General features: G+C 39.0%; 1 protein-coding gene across 1 annotated transcript in view; it reads left to right on the top strand.

Moving 5' to 3' along the window:
- Positions 1 to 13,195, top strand: part of LOC113478723 (E3 ubiquitin-protein ligase Midline-1) — a 36,705-nt gene that overhangs the window by 8,698 nt on the left and 14,812 nt on the right. Inside the window, exons 4-5 of the mRNA XM_026846146.1 lie at positions 1,229 to 1,356; positions 9,824 to 9,967. Of these exons, the coding sequence (XP_026701947.1) occupies positions 1,229 to 1,356; positions 9,824 to 9,967 (272 nt within the window). The remainder of the gene's footprint in view (positions 1 to 1,228; positions 1,357 to 9,823; positions 9,968 to 13,195) is intronic.

Raw genomic sequence — 13,195 nt, 5'->3', positions numbered from 1 at the left:
TCAATTATCCTCTCTAAAAAGAACCCATCTGTACTAGGATCTACTTTAAACTAAGTTCTACAACTACAAAAGAAACAGCACTGAAAACTGTATAGCAATAATTATTCACTAAGAAGCCTCCTCAGCTCAGTTTTTGAAAACTGTGCTGAAGACAATGAGATGGGCAGCTCAGTTTTTACTTTCCTAATGGGATTTTCCTAAAATACTATGCAAGAAATATATGAAACTAAAGTTCTTAGTAAGCATTTGGCCTGGAGCCATTTGAGATCTGTCTACAGAGACATACTCCAATTTGGGAAACTGTTAATTGAAGCAATCAAAATATTTTGATCTGACATGCCATGAATGACAGATAACTGACATACATTGTGTGCATGGTTGTGTGTTTACCTCCAAACTGAAAGAATTAACAAATTTCTGTTGTATAACACAAGGTTTAACAATCTCTTTGCTTAAACAGACCAAACTTTCTATAAACATATCCAGTGTCCAGCTCTCCAACAACATATATTTTGAGGTACCAGGCTGAAAAATCCATCATGATGGCAATTTTCTTGGGAAAGCTCATGTTCTATGTTAGTGAGGCTGGACAGACAAAAAGTAGATGTAGCTCCTGAAATGAGGTAGGCAACGAAACTTCAATTTTGGAGGAAATGTCAATATGCACACATGCTTTGCAGGGAAAAGCCTTTCAAAATAAACTGTGCTGACATCTATTTGTTTTATCTCCCCCCTCCCCGTGCTTTTTGAAGTTAGCAGCAGTGTGTTGTGCTGAACAGCTGAGGAGGTGTGGGGATCTGCACCAAGCCCTTAGGACAGCAGTGCCAAGGAATGCCTGGGGCAAAAAACTGCTTGGGAAGACAAGGGTTGGGAGAGATGCAGCATCTGTCAGGATTGCTTAAAATAGATAAATATGGTGCTATTGCCACTTTGGTTCAGTGGGTGACTAGAAGGAACAATTCAAAGTGTATTGTTGCTTAATTAATATTTTGTTTAAAACTTACCTGACACTGCATGTTAGGCAACTCTAAGTAATAGATTTTTACTGGAGACTTTAGTCATAAAAATAAGTGTGACAGGAGAAGCTCCTAACTTATACCATATAGATAAAATACATGTAAAAGTTTTGTCAAGCTTTTTGAGAATTGACAACAACAATAATATTCAGATCCTACCTTGATGTGAAAGTTATTGTCTTGCATGCTAAAAGACTTTCTATTCATTATAGGGTTTCCATGGCAACTGCATCCTCCCAGGTTCTAATTCCTGAAATTAATCTCAACGATACTTTCGATACTTTCGCACTTGATTTTACCAGGGAGAAGAAATTGTTGGAATGCCTTGATTATCTTACAGGTAATTTTTTTCTCAAGGTGCTACTATTATATGTCCCTCATAAAATAGTAGTGATAGGATTTTCGTCATTCCTCTCTGTGGTCAGTTAACTTTGGCTGACTGCCAGGTGCCCACCAAGCTGCCCTTTTACTGTACCTCCTCAGGAGACAGGGAGAAAATAAGATTAAAAACTCATGAGTTGAGATAAGGACAGGGAGATCACTCAAAAGGCAAAACAGACTCAACTTGGGAAAGATTAAAGTAATTTATCGACAGTTAATTGTAAGAGTAAGATACTGAAGAATAAAAACAATATTAAAAACACTTTCCCCCAACCCCATTCTTCTCTCGGTCTCAACTTCACTCCCAGCTCTTCTACCTCCTCCTCAGACTCTTCCTCAGGCTCCACCTCCCTCCTCCTCATGCTCCTCTCCTGCTCCAGCATGGGCTTCCTCTCATGAGATGCAGTTCTTCATGAACTTCTCCAACATGGGTCTTTCCCACAGGCTGCAGTTCTCCAAGAATGCTCCAGTGTGGATTCTTTCCACAGGGTGCAATCCTTCAGGAATGGACTGTTCCATTGTGGGTCCCTGTGGGCCATGGTTCCTGCCAGAAAACTTGCTCCTACATAGGTTCCTCTCCACAGGCTTGATCTTCCTTCAGGGCATATTCACCTGCTCTGGTGTAGGTCCTCTACAGGCTGAAGTGTGGGTATCTACTCCACTGCTGTCCTCCATGGGCTGCAGGGGGACAACCTATGTCACCATGGTCTTCTCCACAGACTGCAGGGGAATCTCTGCTGTGGTGCACGGAGCACCTCCTCCCCTTCCTTCTTCACTGATCTTGGTGTCTGCAGGACTGTTTCTCTCACATTTTCTCACTCTGCCCTCTCTCAGATTCTGCACAGCCTTTTTTTACCCTTTCTTAAATATGTTATCACAGAGGCCTTACCAGCGTCAGTGATGGACTCAGTTTTGGGCAGCAGCGGTTTTGTCTTAGAACTGGCTGTGTCTGACATGGGGTCAGCTCCTGGTCTTTTCTCACAGAAGTCACCCATACAGCCCAGTTGCTACTAAACCCTTGCCACATAAACCCAATACACTCTCCCTCTTAATCCTGAATATATTACCCCCTACCAACCCCAGTATATCCCAGAAAGCATTAGGTGCTAAAGAACACAACTGGGATGCATTTCCTACCTCCTCTCCTTGCATTCCTCCCCACCAGGGTGTGGGCAGGTGGGAGTCAGAAATGGTTAAAAGCCACTGCAGGAGAGTGAAATGTAAGAACAGCTGGAGCTTAGCCTGGAGCAGCCAGAGGAGGGAGACAAAATCTCATTTCCCAGGGGATGGATGCTCTGTGTGTTTCCCGCTCCCTTGGGGCTGCCTTCTTCGGGCAGATTGCAGCCTGGTGGATTTCCCATGAGCAACCAGAAACTGTTCAAGCAATCAACATCAAGAGCTCAGCAGTGAAAGATGTTTTCTCATGCTGGGGACACTGTGTATTTCCCTCATCACAGAACTGGAGAACCTCACTGTGCCTGGGACTAGAGAGCACAGAGTGTGCCCTGTGCCAGGACACGGGGTGGGTTCTCCACAGAGCAAAGCCCCAGCTTGCTTAGCTGAGATCGTTGGCCTGAAGAAGCCCGCAGGATTAGACCCTTACTGAAGGCCTGAGTAATGTACAATCTCAGAGTATATAATGACTCACAAAGAGAAACAAATTACTGTAATTTAGGGTGTTTTGATTTCAATGCCAGAATTAGAACAATTCATTCCAGTTGAATTGAAAACAGAAGAGACATGGGGTAGGTTTTCATTTTTCAGGGTCTTTAAGCATCCGCTGTTAACAGGGAGAATTTGCAATGAAAGGCACAAAGCACTGTTAGAAAAGCACTTGAAAACACTTCCTGAGCCATTCTCTTAGCCCAGTTTGCAGGAGATATACGCATGTTATTTCATAAGAATGTGCGAACGCAGAGTCTCCTCATTGCCAACCACTGGATCTTTTCCATGCAGAAGGCTAGCTTCTGGCTGTTCTTCAGAGGAAAGGCTGAGGGAATTGAGGTTGTTCAGCCTCAGAAGAGAAGTCTCCGAGGAGACCTTATTGTGGCTTTTCAACACTTAAATGGGGCTTATAACAAAGATGGGGACAGACTTTTCAGTAGGGCCTGTTGCAATAGGGCAAGGGGTAATGGTTTTAAACTAAAGGATGGTAGGTTCAGACTAGATGTAAGGAAGACATTTTTTACAATGAGGGTAGTGAAACACTGGAACAGGTTTCCCAGAGAGGGGATAGATGCCTCATCCCTGGAAACATTCAAGGCCAGATTAGACTGGGCTCTGAGCAACCTGATCTAGTTGAAGATGTTCCTGCTTATTGCAGGGGGAGTTGGACTAGATGACCTTTAAAAATCCTTTCCACCCCAAACTATTCTGTGATTCTATGAATAAGTGAACAGATTGATACTGGGAAGAGCAAGGCTGTCTGCATGCACAGGGCAGCACCACTCTTGCCTTATAGAGCTGTGGAGTTCTTGCCATATGTGAAAGAAAGATTTTATTTGCAAGAAATCTCTGTATCGCTGTGTGACTGATGAATACAATCAGTGTTTAATACATACTTGAGTAGATAATACACAATAATAATATGGTGAGAGTCATTTGAACTTTTTATACAGTACCAGTGAAATGCTACAGCATCTGCCTCTCCCCAAAGTCTGCTGGAATTTCACCACCGTATTGAGTATTCACCCCAGAATTATAAAAAGGCCAAGGAAATTAAAGGAAGGATTAAGAAAAAAGCCAGACTCATTTGCCCTAACCTAGGAATCTACTTGTGAAATAATCAGCATCAGCTTGCTTTATAGTCGAAGAAGAGGAATAACCACCTCGTTTTAAGGCACGTATATGAGGTCAGTTGACTCCATTCTGGAGGTGCCTATTTCTCACAGTTGGCTGCAAGCAGAGAGACTCATTCAAATACAGATAAGTGTGGTTTAGATCTTTAAAGTCATACAAGGTGAATTCTATCTAGCAGTCTGTACCTGTACCCTCCAGGTCTTCTTCCTTTTGTATATCAATGTCAGTATTACCAGCCTAATTGCTGTAAGCTGCAGAAAATGAAGGCTGTATCTGCACCAAAATGAAAGTTGGTTTTGCTACAAAGATACTTTCCATGGTCCATCATGCTGGCTATGTCATTTACACCGTTCCTTCTTTGCCTTCTTCCTACCTCATCCGCAGTCTTGAAAAAATTGCTTACAATGCAGTCTAAGGGACCTTGCAAATGTATCGAGCAGTTTAACTGCTTTTTCCTAATCTACTATTTTTATCCTTGCCATTGATACCCAGTGAAGAACAGTTTTAGCTGGCTCTGTCTTTGTACTATTTTTGTTCACATTAATAAATTGCGTATGGTTGCAATGGCAAAATCCAAAACACATGTCCAAATTATCTGAGCATAAAATACAACTTATGCAGACAGTTAAAATACATTTATGTAAATATATGTATATATGTAATGTATCTGTGTATATGTATAGTCCCAAGAGTCAAATGTACCTAATTATTCCTTATTGTTCAGAAACTCTGGAGGAAGATTTATTTTATTTTACCCCTTTCAGGTTGGTGCATGGAATCTTCATAGGTATTAAACTGAAAACTGTGTGACAGAGTGAATTGCGCTTTACTTTTATCATATTTCACAGTTACGTAAAGTGAGGACCATTTGTGAGTCCTAGTGATACATCTATATTGTGAATTAAGTGAAGAAGCCTATCTTATATCTATCACATGTACTGCTTTTGAACAAAATGTCAAAACCTAAATTCCGGCTTCATTCTCTCTGCTGTCAGTTGCCTTCAAAGCAATTGACCTTGATTGTCTTCTGGAGATTTTCTTCTCCTTTAGTTCTTCATAGTTGTCAGATCTTCTTCATCCTTCATCTTCTCAACCCCAGTTTTCTATGTGGCACATTGAAGTTTGCATCTTTCTTTCTTCCTATGCTATTTCGTTCCCAAATAGAAATTTAACTAATTTGTTCTTAACATTTACGCAACTGTCAGTTCAAAGCTTCTGCTATCCAAATGGAAATCTCTGATATCTCTCTGAAAGTTGCCAGCCAGACATTGAGATGTCAAGCTTAGTATATTAAAACAATACCCTTAATCTTCTTCTGATTGTTCTCAACCTTGATGTCTTTTGAAAGCTTTCTTATCTTGCCAGTTGCTCGAGCTCTTCATCTGGAACCCATCTTTTTCTAAATATGTATCTAGCTAGATCCAGGCAATGCACGTGACTTGCAACTCTCTGCACATTATTACTGACATAAGGAATCTTTATCCACTGTGAATCAAAAATACTTGTTATGTGTCTTAATACTTTGAAACCAATTGCAGGAACATCTATTCTATGACCTTGAAATTAGCTCTGCTTCAGAAATCCCATCTGAAACAATGATAAGTTTTCGTCATCCATCACTTCAGCTGACTGCACAAAGACAGGCATATTGCCGAGCATATGCCAGCAGTTTTTTCACACAAAACCAACTTCATTCTGGAAACCCTTCACAACCTGTCTTTCCTCTTAACTCTTTTAGTATTAAAAGATCAAAACCCACCTCCAGCCAGCTCAGTCTCATATTTTAGATGTAATCTCTCCTCATTCTGTTGTTTTTGAGCAGTTCTGGTCTACCCAAAGTCTATGTCTAGATGGTTGTATGACTGAGTTCTTGATGCCAACTCACACATGACACGTTACTAACACATCAGATTTGCACCCACATCTGATATAACTGTGTCTTTCAAATTCTTGCATGCTGGTTCAGTCCAGGGTCATGATACACCATGGAGCCAGTAATGAACAGATGAGAGAGGTTCAGAGAAGCTTCTTCAAATCCCTCATGTTCATACCAGCAATAAGAGTATTCCTCGCATCATTAAATCAAGGAGATGGCTTAGATATTCCTTTTTTACTCAGTATCAAAATCAGTAAGGAACCCTTACAAAGTTAGTCACCCCATGACAGCAGGGAAGTGGAGACCGAGCAACCAAAAGGAAGTTGAGGTGGTTTTAGTCAGTCTCGGTGACCTTGTGCTCAGAAGATTTAGATATAGTCTCAATGATCACCCAGGAGCCACTGCATTCATGGTGGGATTAACCAATGAGAGGTGGCAGTTTTCTTAAACTGCCTCTCAAGTGTATGGACCGTGTGAGTGCTTTCAGACTGCTTCAGAGCAAAAGCCATGCAGATGACACTGACAAGGAGGTGAGTTAGACTAACCTGGATGAAAGGTAGTAAGTATTCTCACAAGGCCAGTTATTTCTGGGAGCAAATTTAAGAAACTGCTTTTCTAATATTTTCTACTGCCTTCAGATGTGGTTCCTGACTTGTTAAGTATGTCTGCCCAGTTTTGAGTTGAAGTCATACAAATGAATTAAAACAGCCTTCAGCAATTATTTTCTCACTTGTCAGAGAGTGTTGATTCATGAATACAGGTGGATGAAAGTCAGAGTGACTGAAACAGTTACCACTCCCAGATATTTGCCCCTGTGTCCTCTATGGAGATTGCCACCCCAAGACCAAGGAGAGCCACAGATGTTAGGAAGCAATTCCTTAAACCACTATAGCTTTCATTGTGCCTTGCTAAATCTGCTGTCAATGATTCCAGGTTCCCTCACTGCTCAAGGCTGTAAATTTGGGGTTTTCAAGAGCTGCTTCACATTTTTTTCAGCTCTCCCTGACACTGGGTAGCAGTTTGTATACAGGAGGCTGCCAGTAAACTGAGAGTATTAGCTGCATCACTTGTCAAACTTCAGTTTGTTTGGTTGTGAGCCAGTGCTCTCTCCTCACCCTGAAACAGACTGGAAAAGCTCACGGGCAATCACTGCTTCTCCACTGGGAAATGGGACCAAAGGGTGTATTATGAAGCTTTATATCTTGCACTGCTGGGCTGCAAGCATGCTGGGCTTCCACTTCCTAGGCAGTGGTGGAACACACCTAGTGCAGCTTTGAGATCACTCTGGAGTCTGTAGAGCTTTCCCTGTGGCACCTGAGCTCTGTAGCAGTACTAGTAAATTTGATAAGCAAATCACACACTATCAAATGTAATAATGAAGATAACTCATTAAGGTCAATCTCTTTAATTGCATTATGGACTTATACTCTCCAAAGGAGTATGTGCAGTGTATTGATGAATTTGGCAGTCAGACTTATACATTATTTTGAAAGTCATAACAAAGAACTTGCATATAGACTTCGCTGCCTATCTGCAGGAGAAGCAGATATATTATGTTTTATTCTGAGTGGTTATGAAATAAGTGTTGCTGAGGAACTGAGTTTCATGCAGTATAGTCTCAAGTGGATGCGAGTTAATCACAAACGCAAGGGAAAAGATGTCCTGCTTAGGTCAAAACTCTTTTTTCTGTCATTCTCATTACATGAAGGCCCGTAAATCTCCAGCCATAAGGCCAGCCAGGTGTGCATATCAAAAGAGAACTTCGGCTGTCATTTTCAAAGGAGTTGAAGACTGCTATGCTATTGAAATGCAGTTTACAGTTCATTCAACCTTCAGTAATTCTTGCTTTTCATAAATTAATATTTATTATCCATGTTGTAATAACAAGTACCTTTCTCAAGTAAAAGGTTTTACTCTGTTAGGTGCAGGAGATGGCTGAAGAATACTTTAGTTGAATACACACACAAAAAAATGGATCAACTTGTAATTAATTTTTTTTCAAGTTTTTCTTTTTTTGCTTTTGAAGGACAGGCAAAATCCGAAGATGAAGCCTCAGCTAGGGGGAAGAAAAAATCTCCAGCAATTGTTCTGCTGGATATATTTTTGAAACATAGCTCATAGGACCAATGCAGTACTGCATAGTCCTCACAACGGTTAGTTGGCCTCAGTTAGTACACAACCTCTAAACTGCAGCACTAATCTTTCCAAGAATTTGCAGGGATTTTTTCTTCTCCTTTTGTTTATATTTCCCTCCTGGATGACTGTTCTTATTTTAGTTCAGTTCTCTCTATGATTCCCTGTCTATCCCAGTGATTCCTCTGCTGAGTTAACAAAAAAAGGCATTGATAAGCTTCCATGCTACAATATTCAGAGCATCACAAATGATGGTCATATCATGAAACACATTTGACTGTTTTCTTACGCCTCTTGCTTCGAAATGTGTCTGCACTTTGATCCTTGGGCACATACATCAGTAAACCAAGTACATGAACTAGAAAAATTCTTAATGGGAAGTAAAATAGATGTTTCATAAAAGTAAAGGTGGAATTCCCTCAGAGGGACTTTTTTGAGGCCATTATTCGTAGCTAACAGAAGTTAAAAGAGCTGACAGCAAAAATGTCATTCAGATTTGCCTTCCTTTTCCTTTAATGCAGGCATATTTTGGTTGTTTCAGCCTGAGTGCCCTTCTTCCTCACTGTGACAGCTGGGAGGAACACTATTAAGCACAAGGATTTATTTTTTTTTCAGGATGGTAGCATGAAGGGAAGATGATTAGGAATGAAGCTCCCACTGAGACAAGCATGCAGGAAGGCCCACCAGTCTTTCAAAGAAAGATTAATTTGTTTCTTATTTAGGTGTTTGGGTTTGTAAAGAATGTAAACAAAGAAAATTTAGGCCTAAGAATTTTGTTTCAAGTTTCACTTCTTCAAATAGGTCTTCAAAACAAACCTTTGTGTTAATATGAGAATATATAGCTTGCTACACAGAGATCTTGCTTGTTGATAAAAAAAAAAAAAAAGAGGGACAACTTTTTATTAAAATGTTTAGATTGTTTTCTAGAATTATTTAATTAGCAATGACATTGAAGATTAGGCTGTAATAGTCATGCAGTCATGATGTTATGATTAGAACTCTTTATGTAAGACTGAAGAAAAGTTAAATTATATGCATCTGTATTAGAAAGGATAGCTAGCAAATAAACAAACATTAACTTGGAGAGAGTAGATTGAGCATGAAAGCATGAGTGTTTGGAAGCTTCCCCAAAATTACATTTTTTCAATACCACTTATGCCAGTCTCTGGTAAGATAGGCTAGGCAAATACTACTTTCAAGTCAACAGTGAAAAGTGTTGACTCTCCCTCTTGATATATGCATCAATGAAACTTTGATAATTTTACTCTGATGGTCAGAACAGTCCTAAAAAAAGCAGCATGTCAACTGTGCCCATTTAATCACAGTTTAATGTGACCACCTACTCATCACTTGTGCTAGGGCAACTGAAATCAAAGCTACTCTAATATAAAATACTTTCAAAATCTGGAGTTTCTAGGTGGTTGTATTGATAGTAATAATTCCTTTACAACAATTCATTGATAATCAGAGTTACTACTCGAATTAGCAAAAAGTTGTTAAAAGGTCTGTTGGATGATATGGCTACAAACTCATACATCAGATGCAACCCCTAATCTCAGGTGAGAGGGGAAATATTTTACTGATTGTGTCAGTAAGCCTCCTCTGCTGTATCTCACAGCTCCCAACCCACCCACCATTCGAGAAGAGCTCTGTACAGCTTCTTATGATACCATTACTGTCCACTGGACATCAGATGATGAATTCAGTGTCGTCTCTTATGAGCTGCAGTACACCATCTTCACCGGACAAGCTAATGTTGTTAGTAAGTATAAACCTTCTCTTTACTATTTCTCTTTCCTTAAGATTTCTTTGTAAACCAAGTGCCTTTAAATATATATGTACTCATATGTCAAGAACAGAAAGCAAAAATATTTTCTAGGAAGATTTAAAGCTAAAATCCAATCCAATAATGATTTCAAAATGATCTAAAATTTATAATTAATTCAATTAAAATTTCTTGTGTCTTTTCTGGGAGTGCCATGTAGTGAGGGCTTTTCAAGACTAAAACCAGCACATATCCCCAAAGGCACAAGTATTGTCCCTGTTAACAGGTCTTGTTTCTTGTGTCATGAATCCTTTATTGCAGATGTAGCAGGGACAAAGACCTCAGTTCCATTGTCTGAGGTAGTCAGGCACTTGGGAGCCTGTGTTGAACTGGTCATTATTTAGAACTGAAGTCCTGTTGTCATTTAGATAACCTTGACAACTGGACCTTTGTCAGAAATACGGATTAAGTCCTTCCCTCTGATTTTTACTGTCTTCAAGGCTACAAAGTATAGGTGTCAGTATACTGAAGGTTAAGGCAGCAAGCAGCAGCGCAAAAACAATTAATATGATAATTTTGTTGAACTTATGATTACGTTAACAATAATTGGTTTATATTGTATTATAGCACATTTTTCATTAAATACACCCTCTGTTTTGAATCTGTGATTTTCTTTAATGAACAAACTTACTGATTATTTCTTCGATTGTTTTCTTGTTAAATAACTATTCCTCTGAGAAAAAATTATTTTCTAATCTTTGGCCAGGAAGTCAACACTTCTGGGTTCAGTGCATAATGATCACTGACTATGAAATTGGAGAAGTCATTTAACTTCTTCCTTCCCCATATGTTTAATGGGAATACCACTAGCTGACACGTATTTGCTTTATGAAACAAGGATTCTGAAATGAACCAAATCAATCAAAAGGTAGAGTTTGTTGAGTCAACATGAATTTAAATTGGGAACTCATTGCCACAGAGCATTGTTGTGTTTTTGAATTCAAGAGATGACTGGACAGATCATGCTAAAAGAATCCACTGAGAAGAATGAAGTGCAGAGACTTCTTTCTGTCTCAGGAAGTCCCAGAGCTGTAAGATGTTGAGGCCTGGGAGAGTGTGGTGAGAAATGATTGTGCTTTCCCTGTTCCTTAACACCCTCCTGTGCTCTTGCTTTTGTCAACCATCAGATACCCCAGCCACACAATGAGCTAGGTAGGCTTAGTTTTGATCCAGTGCAGAAGTGTATTTCTTCTTACAAAATTTGTTGAGATACTTTGATGAAAGTCAGAGCTGTGGACATGTTTACAAGCTTTATGTCAGTGGAAAAATGGTACGGTCTATGCCAAATTTCAGTACTGAGCCAAATGCTTGTACTGACACTTTTGTTGCTGAGTGCACATCATTTTCTCCATCACTAAACTGGTGTTAGTTTTCCAAGCCATCTGAAAGGATATCTGAAGATTCAAGTGCTGGCTTTTTAAGATCATTTTTAAGTAGCATACTGTGAATATATTATGGTATTCAAGACTGACTAAAAAATAAGGTGGAGTACTGAAAATTTGATGAGTGTTTTGCCAAAACCTCCATTTAGCATTTCACTTAACAGCCTAATTTTGGACAATGCAGTGTAAAATTTGAGACTGCTGGAAAGACCAAGTAAACTTCAACACATGCTCCTACATCTGAGCAAGCTGGATAACAAAAATGTCTAATAGTAATCTGGAGCAAAGTAGATAAGGAAGGAAAAGATTCCCTGATTAATATTACTAAGCAGACAGGACTTAATGATAACACAGTACATTGCTTGCTTACTCACCCATTTTTGTCTGTGGCTTTATGCTAGAAGACTTTATGCAAGTCAGCTATTAGCACTATGTGTGAAGAGGGCAGCAGAAAGGTGTATCGTTTCCACATCTTTGTGATGTGGGGTTTTATTCTTTGCTGACTAGGGAATAAATAACAAGTTATTTAATTTTTAGACTGTATTGTAGGTTTCCAATGTGGAGGTGAAAGCTTTGATCTGTGAAACATGTATCAATTAGTCTGCTTTCAGAGATGCGGTAATGATAATTTTGGGGTATATCATGAAGTGCTCAGTGTGCAGTCTGAACTGTCATGGTATCCCTTTGCAAAAATGCTATCATTAAAAGTTTGAAGATAAAACAAATCAACACTAAGAAACTGTGTTTACAAAATGCTCTGAAGAACTGAAATGACAGTAGAAAGAAATGTAAAACTGAATCTTTTTCTTTTTCTTTTTCTTTTTCTTTTTCTTTTTCTTTTTCTTTTTCTTTTTCTTTTTCTTTTTCTTTTTCTTTTTCTTTTTCTTTTTCTTTTTCTTTTTCTTTTTCTTTTTCTTTTTCTTTTTCTTTTTCTTTTTCTTCAGATAGCTCTTACACAAATATCCTGGTTATTAATTTAAATTTTATTGAAAGCTGTGTTAACCCATCACATGCATCTATATATATACACATGTATATACATGTGGAAGGGTTTTCTAAATGTTGTAAAGCTTTTTTAAAATCTCATTATTTAATGTAGACTTGAACACCTCCAATGGAGATGTTCCCACCAAATCTAACTGCTACAAATCTGCCCAGGTTTCTAACACGTGAGGCTCTCCCAGTTCATTCCAACTTCCACTGGTAATGGAGATTTGTCCATGAACCTCCTGATTTTACTTAGAACACTACTTGGATGTTTCTTCACTTTGTTGGATTATATGCTTTGTCCTGCAGAAGGGTCTAATATCCCAACTTCTATAAATTACTTTCCAAGATTGTCCCTAGAATATTGGAGTGTACCTTAGTACTGTGGTTGAACACAGAGTGCTATTTTCACTGTAAATGTATTAGCAGACACTGCACTGCAGCTTTCATGTTTTGATGAACTGAAGCTAGGTGATTGGGGTTTTTTTAAACCCCATTTTAATGGAACAGATTTTGGATTAGTATGATTTTTTTTCTATTTATGACATTTGCATGCTGTTGCACATAACTATTTTTAAATTTATTTCTCTGTCACATGCCAAAAAGTTGCCATTGGTATTGTGTGTTGCCTCTAGCAGATAATGTAAACAGGTTCATAGATTGTCTACAGTTCTGTGTTTTTGTAGCTATGAATTAGTCATGAGGGAGTAGCTAGAGTACTGCATTAAACCAACATGCTTTTTTCCCCTGAGACAATAGGAATCACTTTGCATACATACCCACCTACCATGCTAAT

This window comes from Athene cunicularia (genome assembly GCF_003259725.1).
Source record: "Athene cunicularia isolate RWA chromosome 1 unlocalized genomic scaffold, athCun1 chr1_part1, whole genome shotgun sequence".
Classification (NCBI taxonomy): Eukaryota; Metazoa; Chordata; class Aves; order Strigiformes; family Strigidae; genus Athene; species Athene cunicularia.
This window is presented reverse-complemented; position numbering and strand designations above follow the sequence as displayed.